Source organism: Anolis sagrei, chromosome 8, assembly GCF_037176765.1.
Source record: "Anolis sagrei isolate rAnoSag1 chromosome 8, rAnoSag1.mat, whole genome shotgun sequence".
In the NCBI taxonomy this organism is placed as follows: domain Eukaryota; kingdom Metazoa; phylum Chordata; class Lepidosauria; order Squamata; family Dactyloidae; genus Anolis; species Anolis sagrei.
In genome coordinates, this window is record NC_090028.1 from 29,561,741 (window position 1) to 29,585,044 (window position 23,304).

General features: G+C 50.6%; 1 protein-coding gene and 1 non-coding gene across 2 annotated transcripts; both read left to right on the plus strand.

Annotated features, from left to right (window-relative positions):
- The first annotated feature begins 363 nt into the window (after window positions 1-363).
- On the plus strand, window positions 364-22,591 carry AP1G1 (adaptor related protein complex 1 subunit gamma 1). The gene is made up of 23 exons (XM_067471090.1): window positions 364-459; window positions 7,023-7,226; window positions 9,361-9,485; window positions 9,921-10,062; window positions 10,270-10,366; window positions 10,772-10,848; window positions 12,613-12,708; window positions 12,866-12,946; window positions 13,041-13,139; window positions 13,302-13,357; window positions 14,804-14,917; window positions 15,372-15,512; window positions 16,462-16,516; window positions 16,632-16,754; window positions 16,856-16,945; window positions 17,034-17,161; window positions 17,383-17,487; window positions 17,955-18,099; window positions 18,229-18,358; window positions 18,461-18,553; window positions 19,818-19,978; window positions 20,162-20,260; window positions 21,970-22,591. The coding sequence occupies exons 2-23, from the start codon at window positions 7,026-7,028 to the stop codon at window positions 22,069-22,071; spliced, it is 2,460 nt and encodes an 819-aa protein (XP_067327191.1). The 5' UTR covers window positions 364-459; window positions 7,023-7,025; the 3' UTR covers window positions 22,072-22,591.
- Window positions 15,125-15,210, plus strand: LOC132783367 (small nucleolar RNA SNORD71). The gene has a single exon (XR_009632142.2). It is a non-coding gene; the product is annotated as a small nucleolar RNA SNORD71 (small nucleolar RNA).
- Window positions 22,592-23,304: the final 713 nt, after the last annotated feature.

Sequence of the window (23,304 nt, forward strand, 5' to 3'; positions counted from 1 at the left end):
CTGAGAAGAGGCCCCGAGCCCTTCTCCTTGGGACACAAAGCCGTTCTCGGAGGAACTGACGGGCGGAGGGAGAGAGGGAAGGAGGGAGAGGCGCAGCGGTGACTCGGCAAGCGCGTGACGTCATCAGTGCCTGCCACGCACGGCCTCTCACCCTTCACCCCGGATGCCTCCGCGGAGGGAAATAGTCCCTCGGTAATCTGCTGCTAGAGGACGCCTCGCTTATTAGTCAGGGAAGGGGAGGAAGGGAGGCCGCGGCGGGGCTTCTCCGGAAGGGGAACGAGTAAGGAAAGAAGGAAAGACGGGCCAGAGAGAGGTAGAGAGAGAGCCTGAGTGAGATCCGGCACGGTATCCTTCCGCCTGCGGGAGCGGTGCTGAGGCCGCGCCGCCGCCATTTTGGATGCCAGGCTGCTGGTTCTACCGCCGCTGCCGCCGCCGCCTTTGCCGCCGGGACCCGGCCCGGTGAGTGAGCGAGGGAGCCGGGGAGGGAGCCGGGGCCCGGAGGAGGCAGGAAGGGGAGGACCCGCCAGGAAGGAAGGAAGGGAGGGAGGGGAACACTGGGCCCTGCCCGGCCCTGCCTGGCCGGGTCGGAGTTGGGCCTCACCGTCAGGTCCCTTGCTGCAGGGAACTCTTCTCCCCTCCACTGTCTTCCCTCCCTCGCGCCCTCCTGGCTGAGAAGGCCTTCCTCTTGAAGGCAGAAAGCTGTCAAAGCCAATCCTGGTCATTTTTTATATACAAGCCGTCCCCGGGTTGCAAACACCTGACTTACAAACGTGTCCTAGGTCAAACGAAGCTCAGACAACAGGAAGTGGGAGGAACCCACTCCATTATATTAGTTCTATCTGTCATATAGTAGTCCCAGAGTTGCAAATGACTCCTAGTTCAAAACCTGGCTGAGACAACAGGAAGTAAAAGGAATCTTCCCCTCAGAAGGAAGGGAAATCCACTCCCGGAAGAGTCATCATCAGGGGGAAAGACTGGGTGGCCTTTGGGGGTTCCTTCCAAATTTATGATACTAGTTCTATCTGTCATATGGTAGTCCCAGAGTTGCAAACATCCGACTCACGAATGACTCCTAGTTAAAAACCTGGCCGAGACAACAGGAAGTGAGAGGAATCGGAAGGAAGGGAAATCCACTCCCGGAAGAGTCATTGTCAGGGGGAAAGACTGGGTGGTCTTTGGGGGTCCCTTCCAAATTTAGAATACTAGTTCTATCTGTCATATGGTAGTCCCTGAGTTACAAACATCTGACTTAAATGACTCCTGGTTAAAAATCTGGATGAGACAACAGGAAGTGAGAGGAATCGGAAGGAAGGGAAATCCACTCTCGGAAGAGTAATCATCAGGGGGAAAGACTTTGGGAGTCCCTTCCAAATTTATGATACTAGTTCTATCTGTCATATGGTAGTCCTAGAGTTGCAAACATCCGACTTACAAATGACTCCTAGTTAAAAACCTGGCTGAGACAACAAGAAGTGAGAGGAATCTTCCCCTCGGAAGGAAGGGAAATACACTCCCGGAAGAGTCATCATCAGGGGGAAGACTGGGTGGTCTTTGGGGGTCCCTTCCAAATTTATGATACTAGTTCTATCTGTCATATGGTAATCCCTGAGTTACAAACATCTGACTTAAATGACTCCTGGTTAAAAACCTGGCTGAGACAACAGGAAGTGAGAGGAATCGGAAGGGAAATCCACTCTCGGAAGAGTCATCATCAGGGGGAAAGACTGGGTGGTCTTTGGGGGTCCCTTCCAAATTTATGATACTAGTTCTATCTGTCATATGGTAGTCCCTGAGTTGCAAACATCTGACTTACAAATGACTGCTAGTTAAAAACCTGGCTGAGACAACAAGAAGTGAGAGCAATCTTCCCCTCGGAAGGAAGGGAAATCCACTCCCGGAAGAGTTATTGTCAGGGGGAAAGACTGGGTGGTCTCTGGGGGTCCCTTCCAAATTTATGATACTAGTTCTATCTGTCATATGGTAGTCCCTGAGTTACAAACATCTGACTTACAAATGACTCCTAGTTCAAAACAGGGCTGAGACAACAGGAAGTGAGAGGAATCTTCCCCTCGGAAGGAAGGGAAATCCACTCTCGGAAGAGTCATTGTCAGGGGGAAAGACTGGGTGGCCTTTGGGGGCCCCTTCCAAATTTATGATACTAGTTCTATCTGTCATATGGTAATCCCTGAGTTGCAAACATCCGACTTACAAATAACTCCTAGTTAAAAGCCTGGCTGAGACAACAAGAGCAATCTTCCCCTCGGAAAGAAGGGAAATTTACTCTTGGAAGAGTCAGGGGGAAAGACTGGGTGGCCTTTGGGGGTCCCTTCCAAATTTATGGTACTAGTTCTATCTGTCATATGGTAGTCCCTGAGTTACAAACATCCGACTTACAAATGACTCCTCGTTAAAAACGCGACTGAGACAACAAGATGTGAGAGCAATCTTTCCATTGGAAGAAAGGGAAATCCACTCTCGGAAGAGTCATCATCAGGGGGAAATACTGGGTGGTCTTTGGGGATCCCTTCTAAATTTATGATACTAGTTCTATCATAAATCACACACATGCACCTACAGGTAGTCCCTGAGTTTAAAACATCTGACTTACAAATGACTCCTAGTTAAAAACGAGGCTGAGACAACAGGAAGTGAGAGGAATCTTCCTCTCGGAAGGAAGGAAAATCCTCTCCTGGAAGAGTCATCATCAGGGGGAAAGACTGGGTGGTCTTTGGAGGTCCCTTCCAAATTTATGATACTAGTTCTATCTGTCATATGGTAGTCCCTGAGTTACAAACATCTGGCTTACTAATGACTCCTAGTTAAAAAAACCTGGCTGAGACAACAGGAAGTGAGAGGAATCTTCCTCTCGGAAGGAAGGGAAATCCACTCTCGGAAGATTCATCGTCAGGGGGAAAGACTGGGTGGCCTTTAGGGGTCCCTTCCAAATTTATGATACTAGTTCTATCTGTCATATGTGTGTATCACACACATGCACCTACAGGTAGTCCCTGAGTTTAAAACATCTGACTTACAAATGACTCCTAGTTAAAAACGGGGCTGAGACAACAGGAAGTGAGAGGAATCTTCCTCTCGGAAGGAAGGGAAATCCACTCTCGGAAGAGTCATTGTCAGACTGGATGGCCTTTGGTGTCCCTTCCAAAATTGTGATACTGTATCTATCTCCCATGTATATGTGTGTGTGTCAGGCATGGGTAAACTTTGGCCCTCCAGGTGTTTTGGACTTCAACTCCCACAATTCCTAACAGCCACTGTCAGGAATTGTGGGAGTTGAAGTCCAAAACACCCAGAGAGCCAAAGTTTACCCATGTCTGTACACACACACACATACAGGTAGTCCCTGAGTTACAAACATCCATAACACCTGGAGGGCCGAAGTTTGTCCATTGCTGATATATATGTATATATGCACACACATATACAGGTATTCCCTAAGTTATAAACATCCAATTTACAAACAACTTTTAGTTAAAAATGAGGCAGAGACAACAGGAAGTGAGAGGAATCTTCCCCCTCAGAAGGAAGGGAAATTTGCTCCTGGTAGAGTTATTATAAGGGGGAAAAGGGGGCTCCACTGAAACTTTGTCTCCAATCCTTGATTCCACAAGCAACCTTTTTTTTTTTTTTTCAAAATCCAATGATCACAGGGATAGAAAGTGAGGTGGGATCTTCTTCTTCTAAAATTATAAATAGGTGTGTGTGTGTGGCTGGAGTAACTTCTGGACTGCCTGTATATCAGTAGGTTGTAATTGCTTGAATCGTGTTGCCTATTTATTTTTAGCAGCTCTATGTTTCATGTTAATTTCGTGTTTCAGTTGTACGTTGTGTTTAGCATTGATAGCCGCTATAAGTCTCCCTTAAAACGGGAAAGCTGGATATAATACTGATAACCACAATAATAACAACAGTGCAGGCAGTGGTCTTCCTTGGGCCATTGGCAAAAGAGGCTTGTCCCTGTGCTGCTGACCGGATGGTGAAGCTGGCTTAAAAAATGAACTTGTTAAAGGCTCCCAGCAAAACCAAGCCAGGTGCAATTTCCAGAAGCTGACATCAACAGCCCTAGCTTCTTTCAGAGTCATATAACACGGGGACCCTTGGAAGCTTCCAGATGGAATTGCAGAGACCTGTAGCTTGTTGTGGGTCTTCAAGTTCTTTTGGAGGGAGAAGGGATTGTCTTTGCCTTCCTCTGAGACTGAGAGGGTGTCACTCGCTCAAGGTCCCCCAGTGGGTTTCCCCTGCTCTGGCTCTCCCTGGAGTCTGACTGTTCCGTTATTGTTCTCTTTCGCAACATATGCCTGACTCAAGCACCATTGAAGCTGCAAAACGTTTGTCCTGTTCTGAAATTAGTTGCTTAAACAAGATGTAACATCCTAGGGCCAATGATATCTTGGAATGCCGGGACAGGAGAGATTCCTGGAGGAAAGAAGCTCTGCTTATTTGTTCAGGGTGGTGCATAGCTGCTGCAGGATTACTGCCATGATTTCCAGAGGATTGGAGGGATGCTCTTTCGGGGGGTCTTGGAAGGGCAAAGAGAGCAGTTTGGTGTATTGGGCAGGTGACTGATTATGCAGAGTGAGCTCAGCTAAGATTCCCAAGCCAAACAGGTCATCCTCTGTTTCCTCGCGAGAGGTCTGTTGGCAGAGCACACGCTGCCTGCCTGCCAGCTTTCTCATCAGGAGCAGTGATGGAGAGGAGGGCACTCTGCTGGAAGCCGCTGGCTCCAAACACCAGGTAGAGGTCTGCTGGCAGGGCTTGGACAGGGCTGCTGTGTAGCCATAGGGCAGCCTTGGCTTGATTTGCAGGACGGAGCAGGGCATGGCACAAACTGACAACTGCTGGGCAGGGAGCAGGTGCCTGGCTGTTCACCCTCTGCAGGCTCTCCTTTGCTCCCTTGCTGTGTGCCTAGACACTTCCTTGCCACGTGTTTGTATGTGAGGCTGGGAGGGGAGCGAAAGTAGCGCAAAGGAATGTGGAAGTGTGTGCCTGTGTCATGAGCGGGTGAAGGAGGGTGTGTCTGGGCATGGCCACCTCAGCTGGATGTCTGCACCCCCAGGGAGGATCCCCTTCCTGCAGAGAGAGAAGGGAGGCTGCAACCTCTTCCTGGTTCTCGAAAGCGGCCCAAGTGGACAGGGGTCCTTAATCCAGCTGAATTTTTGAGCGAAAGTGTCTCCATTCCCAGTTCAAAGAAATCGAGCCCTCTTTTGCTCACTGCACTCCTCAATACCATATGAGGAGTGCTTCCATCCTGAGCAATCCATGCAGCCTTGGCAGGCAGCACAGGAAGAAGCTGAGGATCTAAAGGGAGGAAGACCCTATCAAGGCTGGGAATGGGAGTTGCCACTCTACAGCCTCTGCTAGAAAGCTCTCCGTAGGCCTGTCTCCAGAGCTGCCCCTGTTGCAGACTATCTGGAGCATCAACCAGGTGCATTTTTTGTGCTCACATGTCTTTGATATAAATAAATGCTTTAGAGTCAGTAATAGAGTCTAAAAACAGCTGTTCCAGAATAAAGATGGCTTGGGATCATAAGGATGGTCTCTCTGACTTGCTCTTGCCTCTGCACATGGACAGTGGCTGCCATAAAAAACAGTGTGCAGGAGCTGTGTGTGTAACTGGGTTTCTCACTGGAGTCCATTGGATGCTGGTTTCCCTTTAACTTGCCACTAGCAGAATGTCACTGCAGCCCTGAGCCTGACAGTGTTGTTTTGATTGAGTTAATTGTAGGCCATTAAGTGAGTTGCTCTCAGGATGGGAAGATGGAGCAGCTGTCCTTTCCATAAAACAAATGCATAAAAGTAGTGGTTTACTGAGGAAGGTTGTCCAAACATTAGGGTGACACAGCCGAGGACTGGTCTGTTCAGGGTTTGCCTTCTAGCTGTTCCAGGGGAACTATGTCACTTTACTGGAACCTGGGTGCAAGGGATCCTTGCAAAATCAGCTGGGAAGCAGGTGGCTCTCACAATCTGCAAGGAAGGCAGGGGAACCCCTGGCTCTTATCAGCAGTGTTTTCAGCAGCTGTTTGAAAAGCATCGGAATCCAAACCTCATAGGACTATCTATGGCTGTGTTGTGCCATGAGCGAGGCCTCTTCTTGCAGAACTCTGAGTGGAGTAAGCTGCCCACCTTCCTTGCTGAGCAGCCGGCCTTTACATATATGTTAGGGGTGATTTGATTGTGCTTTTACTGCATGGCAGGCGGTTGGACTAGATGACTCATGTGGTCTCTTCTAAATCTATGATTCTGTCACATGCAGCTACAAGCAGATGTTGATAAAACACACTGTCAGGCCTGAACCTGGAACTGGCAAGCTTTTTCCGGCAGTTTCCCACTTCTTGGGCATTAAACTGACCTTTTCCCAGAGGGCCACTGCTGTCCAACCTCCAGAGATTAAGGAGTTGGAGGAAAATCCCTTTGGCTGCTCTGGGGGCGCCAGTGCTACACCGGGGGGTGGGGGGTGGAAAAGCAAGGTTAGCCACAGTTTCTGCCAACCTAGCAGTACAAAAACATGCAAATGTGAGTGTATCAATAGGTACCACTTCTGTGGGAAGGTAACGGTGCTCCATGGAGCACCACATGACCTTGAAGGCATCTACGGACAATGCTGGCTTTGAAGAGCACCCCACCCCTAGAGACAACTAGACTTAATGTCAAGTGGAAATCTTTACTTTTTAAGATTATTGAATCTGTAGGCATAGAATATGTGGAGGGTCCAAGTGTACAAAATTTTCTGCTTCAAGGAATATAAAACTGCAGTATAAGTACCAGTGCACTGTATTTGAGCAGCAACAGTTATCTTTGCCATATGAACATAATTTGTACAAAACCTGTTTTTCTGGTGAACATATCTTCGTTAGTGGGATCCTATCATAAACTGATGTTCTCCTTGGATTCTCCTTGTGTGCTGATACTGTTGATTTGTTCTAAGAGCCCCCTGTGAAGCACAGATTTTCCTAAGACCCCCGTCAGTTTCATGGGCTTTTATTGTTCTCATTGTTTCCTTCCCTCAGAGGATGCCAGCCCCCATCAGACTCCGGGAGCTGATCCGGACCATAAGGACCGCACGGACTCAGGCGGAGGAGAGGGAGATGATCCAGAAAGAATGTGCCGCAATCCGATCCTCTTTCCGAGAAGAGGACAACACTTACCGCTGCCGGAATGTTGCCAAGTTGCTGTACATGCACATGCTGGGCTACCCTGCACACTTTGGACAGGTAGGCCCCTTTTGTGGGGAATCTTGCTTAACTCGGGGTGAGAGTTAGGATGCAGTTGAACTTGGAAGAGTGGCCAGTTCTTGAATTTCCAGGCCTTTCGGGGTTTAGGGGAAGCCCTTCCTGGCAGCAATGGCCAGAACCCAATGTATTCTAGAGTGGGTGCATTGAACCAATGGGAAGTTAATAAGACAGCATCTTCCTAAGTTTCCTGGGCCTTTCTTTTTGCAACCGGAGGCATCCTGGGCTCCTCCTGAACTGCAGTGGCTACAGTGTGGGGACAGCACGGCTTCTTTGGCCTGTGCCTTGCTTCTATTGTCCTGACTGGTTTCTGACTCTCAGGTGAAATGGATACCTTGGTGTAAAGCTTCCTCCTCCTCCTCCGCTTAATCAACCAAGGGAGAGCTGCAGCCGGCTCAGGTGTCTGATCTCTGGGGGTGGGAAGCAGAAGGCAGCATTGAGGAAGCGGCTGGCTGGCTACGAGTCTCTCATGCTGGAGCCTCTCCTGGGCTTGCCATTTTGCTTGTTCCAAGCCCCTACAGAAATGGTGTGCATTTGCTTCTGCCTGGGAACTGTCTATCCAGCAGGGCCTGGGCAATACCAGGTAAATGAAGTGCTGCTTTGGAGTGGGAAGAGTAGGCACCTCTGTCATGGGGGTAAAGAGCAAAGCCATTGTGGGCTAGGAGGATTGGGGTGAGAGGGTCAGCCAAGGAGATTGGCTGGGGATCCCTCTAGGCCAGCATTCTCAACTTGGGAGTCGGGACCCCTGGGAGGGGTCGCAAGGGGGTTTAAGAGGTGTTGCCAAAGACCATCAGAAAACATATTTCTGATGGTGTGAGGAACCACTTTGGAAGAGAAGGCTGAAGTTCTCTCCACTTGTCCTTCCTTTCTGGGAACAGCATGAATCCTCCCAACAAAAGCCTTGCTCCACTATGATTTGCTGTCCTCTCAGCCAAGGAGAGGGCTATTTCTGACACTCTTAAGCGGGGAGGGGGGAGCATGCTTGGCTCATGGCAGCGTGGTGCACATGTGCGAGTGAGGGAGAGTGTGCAAGGCGAGAGGGAGGCCTTCAAGTCATGGGGATTCTGTGTGGGAAGTTTGGCCTGATTTTATCGTTGGTAAGGTTCAGAATTCTCTTTGATTGTAGGTGAACTATAAATCCCAGCAACTACAACTCCCAAATGTCAAGGTCTATTTTCCCCAAACTCCACCAGTGTTCACATTTGGGCATATTGAGTATTCGTACCAAGTTAGGTCCAGAGCCATCATTGTTTGAGTCCACAGTGCTCTCTGGATGTATTTATTCATTTATTCGTTTACTAGCCATCCCCTGCCACGTGTTGCTGTGGCCCAGTCTGTGTATATGTGTTTTGTGTGTGTGTATATATTTGTGTATATGTGTATTTACGTGGTTATGAGATATACGTTGTAATCTAATGTATTTTTAATTTTATTTTACTTTTTGCTTTTTAAGTCTCTTCTGCTGTGTTTTTCAGTGTTTTTATGAGTGATGGTTACTTGTTGGCCTGATAGGTGTATTGTGTCCAAATTTGGTGTCAATTTGTCCACTGGTTTTTGAGTTATGTTAATCCCACAAATGAACATTACATTTTATTTATATAGATTTATGGCATTTCTGTCCTGCCTTTTTCATCCCGGAGGGGACTCAAGGCTGCTTTACATACAGGCTTTACATATAGACGAACTACAACTCCAAAACTCAAGCTCAATGCCCACCAAACTCTTCCACTATTTTCATGGGAGTTCTGTGCCAACTTAGGTTCAATTCCATTGTAGGTGGAGTTCAGATTGCTCTTTGATTGTAGGTAAACTATAAACTACAACTCCCAAATGACAAAATCAATCCCCCCAACCCCACCAGTAATCAAATTTGGGCATATAGAGTTTTGTGCGAAATTTGATCCAGTAAATGAAAATACATTCTGCATATCAGATATTTACAATATGATTCATAACAATAGCAACGTGACAGTTGTGAAGTAGCAATGAAAATAATTTTATGGTTGGGGAATCACCACAACATGAGGAAGTTTATTAAGGGGTCACGGCATTAGGAAGGTTGAGAAACACTGCTCTAGGCATCTGTGGGTAAATGACTCTCTGTCTCCTCTTTCAGCTGGAGTGCCTCAAACTGATTGCTTCTCAGAAGTTCACAGACAAGCGCATTGGGTACCTTGGAGCAATGCTGCTGCTGGATGAGAGGCAGGATGTCCACCTTCTCATGACCAATTGCATCAAGAAGTAAGCCCTCCCCCCATATCTCCTCCTTTGGGTGGTTTTGGGGGAGCATTGCTGAATGGTGGTCCTCCCTACTTTGGTGGTTGCTTCTTATGGAGGAGCTGGGCTGTTTGGGAGCGGGGTGTCTGTCTGTTGGTTGGGGCAGCAGACGCCGACCTGGTGCTGAGTTTCTCTGAGCCTTTCGGGCTGTGCCAGCAGGTCATTTGACAGGGTGGCAGCCCTGGGCGGGTGAATTTGGACTCCTTTTACCAAAACAGCCACCTCGCCCCAGGATCCCTGAAGTCTTTTGTAGAAGGCTCTTCTGAGTTTGTGTTTGTGGGCCCAGATAAAGCATCAGTAGTGATTTGGTTGGCAGTATCCCCTACCCCGCCCTGCTCCCTCCCCCCCAGGAGGACTTCATCCTGCACCTTCACTGCATTCTCTTTACCTCCTCCCCAGCGACCTTAATCACAGCACGCAGTATGTCCAGGGCCTGGCCCTTTGCACTCTTGGCTGCATGGGCTCCTCAGAAATGTGTCGTGACTTGGCTGGCGAGGTAGAGAAGCTCCTGAAGACCTCAAACTCCTACTTGAGGAAAAAGGTGGGCACCTCGCTCTAAGACCCTTTCCTGATCCTGTCTGTAGCTCTAACCAGGCCTAAGGAGGGCCCTGGGTGTGGGAGCCGTGGGTCTTCCCTCCTCATCAACCAAGTGCTCTGCTCCTTTGTGGGACGGAGAAGCGGGCAGTCTTCCAGCAAAATGGCAAAGACTTGAGCCTCCTCCTTCCCTCTTCCCCCACCACTTCCATAGGCAGCCCTCTGCGCGGTTCACGTCATCCGGAAGGTGCCTGAGCTCATGGAGATGTTTCTGCCAGCTACAAAGAACCTCCTGAATGAGAAGAATCATGGTAATGCCAGCTGTGGGAAGTGGCTAGCAGGAGGAGAAGGAGGGGGAGGGGCTTGGCCTGCCCTGGTGGGAGTGTGGTGCAGACTGAGTCAGGGGAGGCCCCGTCCTGCTTTGGGGTGCTGCTGCCCCTAACCTGGAAGGAAAACTGGGGCGCTCCAGGGGCTAGCGTCCTCTCTATGGCTGTTCCTAGCTGAGCTCAGCTTAGGGCTGAAAGGGGGCTCTGGAGGTGACCCAGGTCATTCTTTAGTGGGTGGGGTGGGGTGGGGGAGGAATGTGTGTGCCCTGCCTCTTCAGACTTTCCTTTGCTGCTCCACTGCTGCCTTGAGACTCTCCCCTCCTCATCTCGGCTCTGGTGCTGTGCCCTAGGATGCTCCCTCAAGACATGATCCCTCTTCTTTCCTGGCAGGAGTCCTTCACACCTCAGTTGTCCTTCTCACAGAAATGTGCGAGAGAAGCCCAGACATGCTGGCTCACTTCAGGAAGGTCAGTCTGAGCTCTGTCCACAGCTGCTCCCCTGCCTTGGGCCTTGGGCTTTTGCTGCTGCTGGGCCTGGACTTCCGGGAGGCAGGCCACTTGCCTCCTTCTGGGGCCACCCTTCCTTCTTTCCTCTGCGCATCTCTCCTGCTGTGGGTGACTTGGGCCCCTGCTGCTTGGCCTCTCCGCGGGGCGGGGCGGGGCGGAATGGGGGGGAGGGGGGAGGCTGAGAATGAGATGTGTGGGGGAGTGGGGTGGCTGCTTCACTGGCTTTGGCTGCCAGAGCCAAGGGCCCTGCTAAACTATGAGACCCCAGCCTTGGGGCTCCTGCTGCTGGGGAGCTGCTGGGCCAAGGAGAGCAAGTAGTGAGTGCAACTGTGCCTCAGGCATCGCCCTGTTACTTTGCCGGTAATGGCGGAGGAGGAAGCTGCGAGGTGCCCAGCCACTCCTCTCCCTAACACCTGCTTCCATCTCTCTTGTCCCCTCTGTGTCTGTTTGGAATCCTGCTGTGGTGGTTTGTTAGAATGAGAAGGTAAGAGGCACATGCGCGTTCCTTTCCTCTCTCCTCCCCACCCGGTTGCTGGTGCATGCTTGCCTGATCTGTCCGTCCAATCCAGTCCAGTCCTGCCCTCCCCCATGCCAGTGCTGAGGCCAGTGCCTGTCTGTTGCTTTGTGCATTAATACTCCCATGACCTAACATGCCTGTGCTTGAGTCTATCCGTGTTGGGTTGGGGGGCTCAGTTCTGCCGTTGGGGCTCTTGTTGCCCTTTCAAGAGGGCGGGGGTGTCTGGGTTGGTGTGGAAAGTATAATTCGGGGATGGGCTTTTGATGGCAGTGTACTGTAAGGAAGGGGTATCTTGAGCAGAGTAAATGTTGGAAGGTGTCCCCCTGCTCCATTTTTCCATTTGGCATGTTCCTGGGGGAGTGGTGGCATGGGAGGCTCAGGGCTCTTTAGTGTTATGCCGGCAAAGGTCCCCCCTCCCAAGACTGCCCAGTTTTTGCACATCTGAGCCACTTTATTGTCTTGTATTTTAAGACAGAATTCTCAACACACAAAGGCACACTTGTGTCCCAAGAGGGCGGGTGGCACTTGAAACATGGACCCTTTTTGCTCATTAGTCCGCTGATATTTGTACTCGAAATACTCAACACATTTTAATTGACCATGACGTTTCTGCCTCAATCATTGTTATTTATTTATTTATTTACTGTACTTATACCCCACCCTTCTTATCCCTGAAGGAGACTCGGGGCTTACAAACTGTGGGCATATTTCAATGCCAGATTCAGACAGTAACAATATTAATAAAACTGTGAAAAACATGTACATATCAATTAAAATAGTATTTCAAACGATTAAAACATATCAAAAGTCTAGCACCAACTGAACTTTGTCAACATTGAGCCAATTGCTTTTCCATTCTTCCGTCATATTTATGGGTCATATGAATCCCCAAAGGGTTGCTTAAATAGATAGGTCTTGAGATTCTTCCTGAAGTTTGAGTGAGGGGGCTGTTCTGATGTCACTGGGGAGGGAGTTCCACAGTCGCGGGGCCACAACCGGGAAGGCCTTGTCTCTCGTCCCTATCAACCGCACCTGCGATGAAGGCGGGACCAAGACTAGGACTTTCCCAGAAGATCTTAATAGTCACACCAATGCTTTTCGTGTATTGTTTCAACACCTGTCCCTGGGCTGAGCTGGTGCTGGTCTGAAACCCATTCCCCACCCCTCTCCCTAGTGTGATCTGCCTCACGGCTGTTTGCTTCCTACAGCTTGTGCCCCAGCTTGTTCGTATCCTGAAGAATCTCATCATGTCTGGCTACTCTCCGGAACATGACGTTTCTGGGATCAGTGACCCCTTTCTGCAGGTATGGAACATGGACACAGACTGTCACCCTTGCCCCACCTCCATGGCTTGCCATAAAATGGAAGCCCTGTTCACCCTCTGTATTGAGCTGCAATGCAGGACCTGACTGACCCCTTTGTGGCTACCAAAGCTCATGTGGCAATCTGGCTACCTTTCAGGTGCGGATCCTGCGGTTGCTGAGGATCCTGGGCCGAAATGATGATGACTCAAGTGAAGCAATGAACGACATCCTTGCACAGGTGGGCTGTGGTGCAGAGGATGCTGAGGGAGGCAGGAGAGAGGAGTCGGGGCACAAAGAGAAGCTGGACCACTTGTTCCTCTGTCTTGTTCCAGGTGGCCACAAACACTGAAACAAGTAAAAACGTCGGCAACGCCATCCTTTACGAAACAGTCTTAACCATCATGGACATCAAGTCTGAGAGCGGCCTTCGCGTAGGTTCCCTGAGCTCCTGGAACCTGGGGGAGGGGTTTGGGGAGGGGGACCCAGGACTCTACAGGTTTCTTACTGTAGAGTGGGAGAAGGAAGTGCTTGGCTGGAGACACGAGGTCACTTTTCTTTCTGATGTCTCCCTCCTGCTCTCTATCCCTTTCCAGGTGCTGGCCATTAACATTCTAGGACGGTTCTTACTTAATAATGACAAAAATATCAGGTAAGGCATTGAATGACCCAACAAGCTGGGAGGCCTTTTGTGGCTTGGTCAGGTCTGCCTTCCTGGGATTGCTCCAGGAGCCATTGTTATAATAATACAAATGTTTTGAATGTCATTTATTTATTTAACATGTCAGGAGCAAACCAAACAGTTGTACTGCATTTTAAACAAACAAACAAACAAAATACAAAGTTTGCAAGCTTGGTAGTTGATTAAATGTCCTTTGACCAGTGGCTGGCCACTTGGAGTGCCTCTGGTGTTACTATAAGAAGGTTCTCCATTGTGCATGTAGCTGGGATCAGGTTGCATTGCAGCAGATGGTCTGTAGTTTGCTCTTCTCCACACTCGCATGTCGTGGACTCCACTTTGTAGCCCCATTTCTGAAGGTTAGCTCTGCATCCCGTGGTGCCAGAGCGCAGTCTGTTCAGCGCCTTCCAAGTCGCCCAGTTTCCTGTGTGCCCAGGGGGGAGTCTCTCATTTGGTATCAGCCATTGATGGATGTTCTGGGTTTGAGCCTGCCACTTTTGGACTCTCACTTGCTGAGGTGTTCCAGTGAGTGTCTCTGTAGATCTTAGAAAACTATTTCTTGAGTTAAGTTGTTGACGTGCTGGCTGATACCCAAACGGGATGGGTTGAAGATGTCTCTGCCTTGGTTCTTTCACTATTGGCTGCTACTTCCCAGCGGATGTCAGGCGGTACGATACCGGCTAAACAATGTAATTTCTCCGGTGGTGTAGGGTGCAGACACCCCGTGATAATGCAGCATGTCTCATTAAGAGCCACATCCACTGTTTTAATGTTGTGAGATGTGTTCCACACTGGGCATATGTACTCAGCAGCAGAGTAGCATAGCACAAAGGCAAATGTGAATGTCATTAAACATATATTTAGTTCAGTGCATCAATATACATTCAAAGCCAGGTAGCTATACAAACATAAATAAAGGTATTGGTATACAATAAAACATAAAACTGTTATATTCACAGTAAAAAGAATTTTCTTATTCTTCAGATGAATAGGCTCATCGTTTCATACACAATAATTGTCCTTAATTCATATTGATGCATTGAACTATGCATCAATATGAATTAATGTTTAATGACATTCAAAACTTTTGTATTACTGTAACAGTGGATACTTGTCTTTGCAGTCCCAGGGATCCCATTTTCCTTTATTGTCCCTGGAGCAACCTTGGCCATTTGTGGTGAGGGGTTAGGATGGGGGCAAGTGTAGCTCCCTTGCTGCTTTCCCATTCAGAGGGGCAGCCAATGGCGGTTGCTCTCCTGGGTAGCCATGGGGCTCCATCTCGTCTGCCTAGCTTGCTGGTTCAGAAGTCTTGGCACTGGCTCCGTCTTCGTCCACTCTGCTTTCTTGATCTGCCAGCAAAAATCTTCTGCGAGCTGCTATTGTCTGATATAGCAGGTCTCTCCCCCCTCCCTCCCCCAGATATGTCGCATTGACCTCCCTGCTGAAGACAGTACAGACAGACCACAATGCTGTGCAGCGTCACAGGAGTACCATTGTTGACTGCCTGAAGGACCTGGATGTCTCCATCAAACGGTGAGCGGTGAGACCTGAGCCAGATGGGGCCATGGACCAAAAGGCCTGCCCAGCCCTCTCTCTCCTGTCTGCATTCTAACTTTGCCAGCCAACCAACCAGTAGTATTTGCCACCTTGGTTCATTGGTGGGGTTCAGCATGGAGACAGGTGGTACGTGGGGAGTGGGAGCATCTTGGCAGTGCTTGAAGGAGACCTGCCTGGGTCGGCTGTGCTCTTGGAGGATGAAGCCTGAGAGTGATCCATCGGCAGAGTGCCCAGTGCAATGGTGAAACTCATGCATCTGACGGAGCACACCTGCAGCCTGCCCCACTCCGCTGTGCGCCCAAGGGCTGAGTGGGCCAGCAATTACAAGGAGTAGGGAAACTGGAAGTGGCCCCTCCCCGTGCCACCTCCTTGGTCCAGAACCATGGTCCAGAACCATGACCCCTGAGTACCTTCCTTCCCCTTTTCCCAGGCGGGCAATGGAACTCAGCTTTGCTCTGGTGAACGGCAACAACATCCGAGGCATGATGAAGGAGCTGCTGTACTTCTTGGACTCCTGTGAGCCAGAATTCAAAGCTGATTGTGCGTCGGGGATATTTCTGGCGGCAGAAAAGTAAGATGTCCCCCTGCAAATGCCCTCCCAGCAGCTATGGGTTTCCTTGCCTGTTCCTTTGCCTTCCTCTCCACCTGCCCACCTGATGATGTTTCCCAGGGCAGAAGGCACCAGTGGGGCTTGAAGGGTTGATTCCGGTGGCCAGCAGCCCCCTTCCTCTGCTCTCACTCTTCAGCCAGCTGCTTCCTGGCCTCTGTGCTTGTGCTGTAGTGCCAGGGGATGGAATCCGGGCCAGCGCTGTCTCAGGCAGGATGGGGACTGACTCTGAACACACTTTTCACCTCTATTTCTCCTCACTTTCTCCCAAGAATCATCCCTCCCGTACCCTTCTTTCACTCAGCTGTTGGGGTGGCCAGCTCTCCTGCTCCTCTAGTTGTGCACTCTGTAGGGGGAGTAGGCTTATTAACAAATGCACAGCAGAGTAACTTATCAGTAGCAGCGTGGCCCAGCACCAGTAGCTGAAAGTGACAAGAAAACAAAAACACACAGACCAATGTTATCTCTTCCATAGTAGGTTTTTATTTATAGCAAAATAATATGATTGCAGTATTTACAGCAACAAGGTTTCCATCACACAAATAAACAAATACATAGTTGTGGTACATACAGCAGCCTTCATACTGGAGCTTTCTCATACAAGGCTTCTCTCACACAGAGGTTTAGCTGACACTCCTCAGGACAACACTAGCTTTGGCCCTGTGACTCTTAACAGGCTTCAGCCTACTCACTCTTCTCGGGATGACACTAGCTTTGGCCCTCTGACTCTTAACAGGCTTTGGCCTATCTACTCTTTCGGTGCTTGATTCACACTTTTGTAATCAAATATACCTAGTAAAATTTTAATATTTCTGACACCCCCTTCCCTCAAGAAATGCAGGGATCCCACTTAAAGTGGTGAGGTGGGGGCAGCATCCTCATCTGGGTCTCATGCTGTTGGTTGCTTTCCCAGGTATGCTCCCTCCAAGCGGTGGCACATAGACACCATCATGCGCGTCTTGACAACGGTGAGTGCTGCTCCTGGCTCTGCCCAAGAGCCATGTAAGGCTGGTGGCCCAGTGGCTTTTCCCTGTGACTCCTGAGCCCCCCTCCATGTTTCTGTCTCCACTTTCCACCTTCCAGGCAGGGAGCTACGTGCGTGACGACGCTGTGCCCAACCTCATCCAGCTCATCACCAATAGCGTGGAGATGCATGCGTACACTGTGCAGAAGCTCTACAAAGCCATCTTGGGCGACTACTCCCAAGTCAGTGCCGAGAGGGAGAGGGGTGCGGGGCGGCCATGGGGCAGGCGGGTGCTTGGCAGAGCGAAGCTGATGAACGTTCCTTTTTCTCATCCATCCTGCAGCAACCCCTGGTCCAGGTGGCCTCGTGGTGCATCGGGGAGTATGGGGACCTCCTGGTTTCTGGCCAGTGTGAGGAGGAGGAGCCCATCCAGGTAGGGAGTCTTAGTTGCCTACCCTACGTTTCCACCTGAGGGGTGCCACTGGCATCTGACCTGAGCTCTCACCTCCCACTTTGCTCAGGTCACGGAGGATGAGGTCCTCGATGTTTTGGAGGGCGTTCTTGTCTCAAACATGTCGGTGTCTGTCACACGGGGCTATGCCCTGACAGCCATCATGAAGCTCTCCACACGGTTCACCTGCACAGTCAAGTGAGTGGCTCCAAAGGGAAAGAAAGGGGGGGGGCTCAAGGAGTGGTGCTGGGAGCAGATGGGGCCAAATCTCACCTGGAAGACAGCAGTGGCAAACTAGGACACACATTTGGACAGTCATTTGGCTGAGAGGGAGCCCCTCAGTCTTCCTTGCTGCAGCCAGATCTCTGTAGTGGCTCCCCAGTCCTACTCTCCCCGTCTCCCTTTTTTTGCTCCTTCAGCCGCATCAAGAAGGTGGTCTCCATCTACGGCAGCAGCATTGATGTGGAGCTCCAGCAGAGGGCAGTGGAGTACAATGCCTTGTTCAAGAAGTACGACCACATGAGGTGCGTGCCTGTGCATTTGAGCCCGGGCCAGGCAATGGCAGGATGAGAAGAGGGCAGTGTCTGTTCAGGGCCCTGTCTCACCCTTTTCTGGGGTCTCTGGAGGCGCGGTGGGCTCTCTTGGGTGTTGCCTAGTGGTGGCTGAGCACAGACCCAGAAGGGCCAGTGTGGGTGGCTTGAGCTCAGGGACCTGAGAGGTTAGATGACATTAGGAAGAATTTCTTGACTGTGAGAGCTGTTTAGTAGTGGAACTCTCTGCCCTGGAGTGTGGTGGAGGCTCCTTCTTTGGAGGCTTTTAAACAGGCTGAATGGCCATCTGTCAGGGATGCTTTGAATGAGATTTTTCTGCTCCTTGGCAAAATGAATTGTACTGGATGGCCCACAAGGTTGCTTCCAACTCTGTAATTCTATTATCCCCCTCCCACCCAAGAATGTAGTTCACTAGTGGTAATGGCCCTCTCCTCTTGCAGGCCAGCCCTCCTGGAGAGGATGCCTGTGATGGAGAAAGTGACCACCAATGGGCCCACTGATGTCACTCAGCCCAACGGCGGGGAGGGCGAACCGACTGTTCTGGAGACTAAGCCACCCCCCACTAGCCTGCAGCCCACCAGCCAGGTAAGAGGAAGAGGCATCCAGCAACGGAGAGAGGGTTATGGCTATCGGGCTGCTGTTGTGTGCTGGCCCCCTCTGGACAGCTGGTCTCTGCCCTCCAGTTTCTGCAGCAGGTTTTATGTTTCGCTTCAGGCCAATGATCTGCTCGACCTGTTAGGCAGCAACGACATCTCGCTGGTTATCCCGACAGCACCCCCCACTAAGCCAGCCTCTGCCGGAGGGGAGCTCCTAGACCTCTTAGGGGACCTCAACCCCACGACAGGTGAGCAAGTTGCCCAGGGTGATAGAGACCCTTCGGTTTACTGCAGGAGGTATGTGGGGTCACAGAGACGCTCACGGTTCTCTTTCCCTTGTGGCTGTCTAGGTCCTCCGGTCCCGGCCCCACAGATCTCACAGCCCCCGTTCCTGTTAGACGGCCTTTCTTCCCCACCCATTTTCAACGAAATCGCTGCTGCTGGTAGGAAGGATGGATGGGTCCGGCTTGTGGGGGGGGGGCACAGGGAGGAGCTGCACACACAAGGAGCTTCATCCCCTATCCCTGGGTGCGTCCCTCCTTTCCCAATCCTTGGTTGGGTGCTGTCCAGTGCCCAGGTGTTAGGGAATCTCAGCTTTTAGGCTCAAAAATAACCCTCATTTGGGGTGATTCCACCATAAATATAGCAGAGTACCAGAAATAAACTTCATAGCCAGAAGAACCTTATATACGGTGAGCTAGGATAAGCTTTTACTCCATAGGATGGCACAGGATTGCAGAGTCAGAACTTAATAATAAATCATAATAACACTGTATTTATATTCTGCCCTTTTCACCCTGAAGGGGACTCAGGGCGGATCACAAGTACACATACACGGCAAACATCCAATGCCATTTGTATAGACAGTACACAGACAGAGCACACAGAAGTAGGTGTTGTTTCGATGCCATGGACGGTTGGGCTCAAGTCCACAGGGGGTGCTGTCGCTCCATCCTCTATGACTAAGACCTGTCTGGACTTCCTCATTCCAGCATTTTCTGATCTTTTTTCTTTATGGCGTTGTAAAACACCTCCCCGCTTTTAGTGGTACCTAACTTCTCTAATTACAACTAAAGCTGTTTTTGAACTGCTTAGGTAAACAGTGAGCAGGGCTGACGGTTGGCCGCTCACACTGACCCGGGGCTTTGAACTTGCAACCTTTTGGTTGATAGATCTTATAGTTGCTGATGATTTACCAGCTGTGCTAAACCTCTGGCTTCAGGTTCAGATATATGTATTGAAGTAAAAGAAATGCATTCTAGAAAGAAAAGGTCTTGGAGCTTATTAAATCACATCTTCTAAGAAAGGTAATGGAGTATAAAGTCAAAAAAATCCATGCAGCTACATTTTGCCTAGAGAGAGAGGGAAAATGTGCATCCCCACTGAAAGGAAGGAAAGGCAGACGAGACAATCGTGAGGAATGGCCACCTGGCCAGCCCAAGGCAAATAAAAGTACTTTTTATAAAGAAAGCTCCCTCACAGAGAGTCCATTGCTACATCTTCAAAGAGGGAGGAGGCAGCGGCAATGACGAAGAGTAAAGACACGGCCCTTTTGGTAAACATGCTTAGGAATGTGGGGGAGGAATCCCATCTTGAGGTCTGGAAACTTGATGGCACAAGAGACTTGTGCAGTTTAGGGATGAAACCCAACACCAGGCCCTTGGGGCTTGCAAGGAGCTGAGCCTGAGCAACATGGCTTCTCCACAGGCATCCCTCCCATCACTGCCTACAACAAGAACGGCCTGAAGATTGATTTTGCCTTTGAGCGCTCAAACACCAACCCCAGCATCACCGTGATCACAATACAGGCCTCCAACAACACTGAGGTGGACATGACAGACTTTGTTTTCCAGGCTGCGGTACCAAAGGTGAGGCAGAGGGGCTGCCTTTGGAGGGGGGGCACAGGAAGCCTTTTGGGCACCCATTTCTCCATTAATGCCGCCTAAAGCCCTTCGTGGAAGGAGTGGGGGTGCTGCACAGGGCACCTTCACTCTCCTGCTGAGCTGGAAGGAGAAATCTGACCATCCCACTTGGCCTTTGCTTCCTTGCAGACATTCCAGCTGCAGCTCCTGTCTCCCAGCAGCAGCGTCATCCCAGCATTCAACACAGGGACCATCACACAAGTCATCAAAGTCTTGAACCCCCAGAAGGTGAGCTGGGACGAGGGAGGAGCTTTGGCAGCGAGCAAGGGCTGGCTGAAAGACCATTCTGCCTGAGGGAAGGGGCCGCTGTCCCAAAAGGGGTCTGCTGGGCGAGTGGGCTTATTAACAAAAGACCCGCCTCATAAATGTACAGCAGAATAACTTATTAGTATAAAAATTACCCAGGACCAGTAGCCCAAAGTGATAAGAGGAACAGAAACACACAGACTAACGTTAGGAGGCTTTTGTTTATAGTAAAACAATACAGTAACAAAGTTTACACAACACAAATAGAGTCCTTTATACTTTCGCCTTTGCTTCCATGCTGGGCTTCTTTTTCATGCAGATAAACAGCTTCGCTCTCACAGAGCCTCCTCTCACAACAAACTTATATTTGAGTTTAACACAGTAGCTTTACACACAGCTTTACACACAAGGCCTTTAACCTGGGGTTTATTTCACCAAAGCTTCTCACACATGGAGGTCTACCTCACACTCCTCAGGATGACCCTAGCTTTGGCCCACTGACTACAACGGGCTTCGGCCTACTCATTCTCCTCAGGAAGATACTAGCTTTTGCCCACTGACTCTTAACAGGCTTCGGCCTACTCACTCTCCTCAGGAAGATACTAGCTTTGGCCAACTGACTCTTAACAGGCTTCGGCCTACTCACTCTCCTCAGGAAGATACTAGCTTTTGCCCACTGACTCTTAACAGGCTTCGGCCTACTCACTCTCCTCAGGAAGATACTAGCTTTTGCCCACTGACTCTTAACAGGCTTCGGCCTACTCACTCTCCTCAGGAAGATACTAGCTTTTGCCCACTGACTCTTAACAGGCTTCGGCCTACTCACTCTCCTCAGGAAGATACTAGCTTTTGCCCACTGACTCTTAACAGGCTTCGGCCTACTCATTCTCCTCAGGAAGATACTAGCTTTTGCCCACTGACTCTTAACAGGCTTCGGCCTACTCACTCTCCTCAGGAAGATACTAGCTTTGGCCAACTGACTCTTAACAGGCTTCGGCCTACTCACTCTCCTCAGGAAGATACTAGCTTTTGCCCACTGACTCTTAACAGGCTTCGGCCTACTCACTCTCCTCAGGAAGATACTAGCTTTTGCCCACTGACTCTTAACAGGCTTCGGCCTACTCACTCTCCTCAGGAAGATACTAGCTTTTGCCCACTGACTCTTAACAGGCTTCGGCCTACTCACTCTCCTCAGGAAGATACTAGCTTTTGCCCACTGACTCTTAACAGGCTTCGGCCTACTCACTCTCCTCAGGAAGATACTAGCTTTTGCCCACTGACTCTTAACAGGCTTCGGCCTACTCACTCTCCTCAGGAAGATACTAGCTTTTGCCCACTGACTCTTAACAGGCTTCGGCCTACTCACTCTCCTCAGGACGATACTAGCTTTTGCCCACTGACTCTTAACAGGCTTCGGCCTACTCACTCTCCTCAGGACGACATTAGCTTTGGCCCACTGATTCTAACAGGCTTCGGCCTACTCACTGCTCGGAACGACACTAGCTTTGGCCCAATGACTATCACAGGCCTCGGCCTACTCACTGCTCAGGACGACACTAACGTTGGCCCACTGATTCTAACAGGCTTCGGCCTACTAACCCTTTCAGTTCTTGACTCAAATTTTTGTAAGTAAAAATACCTAGTTTTAACTATTTCTGACGGCATTTTCTCCGACTGTGCTCCCTTTGTAGCAACAGCTCCGCATGCGGATTAAGCTGACTTACAACCACAAGGGCTCGCCGATGCAGGACCTGGCAGAAGTCAACGCCTTCCCTCCCCAGTCATGGCAGTGAGGGGCTCTGAGCCCATCCTCACCCACCTCACCGGTCATGCGCAAGGACGGGTGGGCAGATGGACAGACACGGATGGACAGAAGGAAGGCCGGCTGGGGCACGGGGCAGCAGCGTCAGTGACTCCAGGCGCCTCCCTTCCCCTTGCACTGGGACCGGATGAGAGCTCCGACTGCTGCTGCTGCTGCTGTTACTGTGGAGCAGGAGAACTGGGCCTGGTCCCCCTGAAGCATATCGCAAGACATGGCCCTCCCTCCGCTCCCCTTCTTTCCCCTCCTACCCCTTGAGCTGTGCTGAGCCACACTTGCCACAGAAGCCCCATTCATCTTGTTTTGCCCCCCACCCACAGCAGCAAGAGAACGGTTGCCGCTCCTCCTCTTCATAGTCATTATCACCGTCATCTTTGCTCTCTTCTCCTTGGTGGGTGAGCGAGCCGGTCCACCTCCTTCCTGGCCAGTGTCTGTCTTACGGCACTTTCATCCCTGTTCTTCATGCTGGAAACGCCTGAGGGAGGATGCAGGGGCCCTCTCCTCCCTGAGGTTTCTGCGCTGGACTGCATTGCTCCCCAATGGCCCTTCAAGAGGGATACTCTGCTGGGGGGTGGGGGTGCGCAAGGGGCAGGGGCCTGCAACCACCCTCCTCCCCCATTGCACTCTCTCTGTCTCTGTCTCTCTCTGGGGAAGCAGCAGCTCCAGCCCACAGCCTGTCCTTCATGAGGGCCCTGCCCTGAGTCTTGGAACTGCATTTGTCTTGTCTTTGGCCGCAGGGAGGGAGGGGGGGGGGCGGGGAGGGGGGATTGGGGAAGATGGCCAGACAGGACCCTGAGGGATGAAGGGGGGTGACCTTGGTCTAGAATCTTCTCAGACGCCTCAGAGCTGCTTTCTGTCCTTTGCCCACTCACTCTTCATTTCCCGAGTCTGTCAGAGTCCTGGATTCCATTTGAATTTGTTCTCCTCCTGGGACGTTTGTGTTGTATCTGTAATATTGGCACTGAAATAAAAGACCATGCAGTTTAATTGAGCGGCCGGAACAGAGTTCTGGGTGGCCCTTGCCGCTGCTGCTGAGGTTTGTCAGTTCCTTCCCTTCCTGCCTAGGCATGGGCCTGGTCTGCCACTGCGAGGAGAGGTTTTGAAGGGGGACCAGGGAAGGTCAGGTGTGGCCACATTAGAGCAGGAGCATCCTTGGCTCAGAAGAATCCAGTATGTGCTGTGTGTATAGGAGCTTGGAAAGTTACTA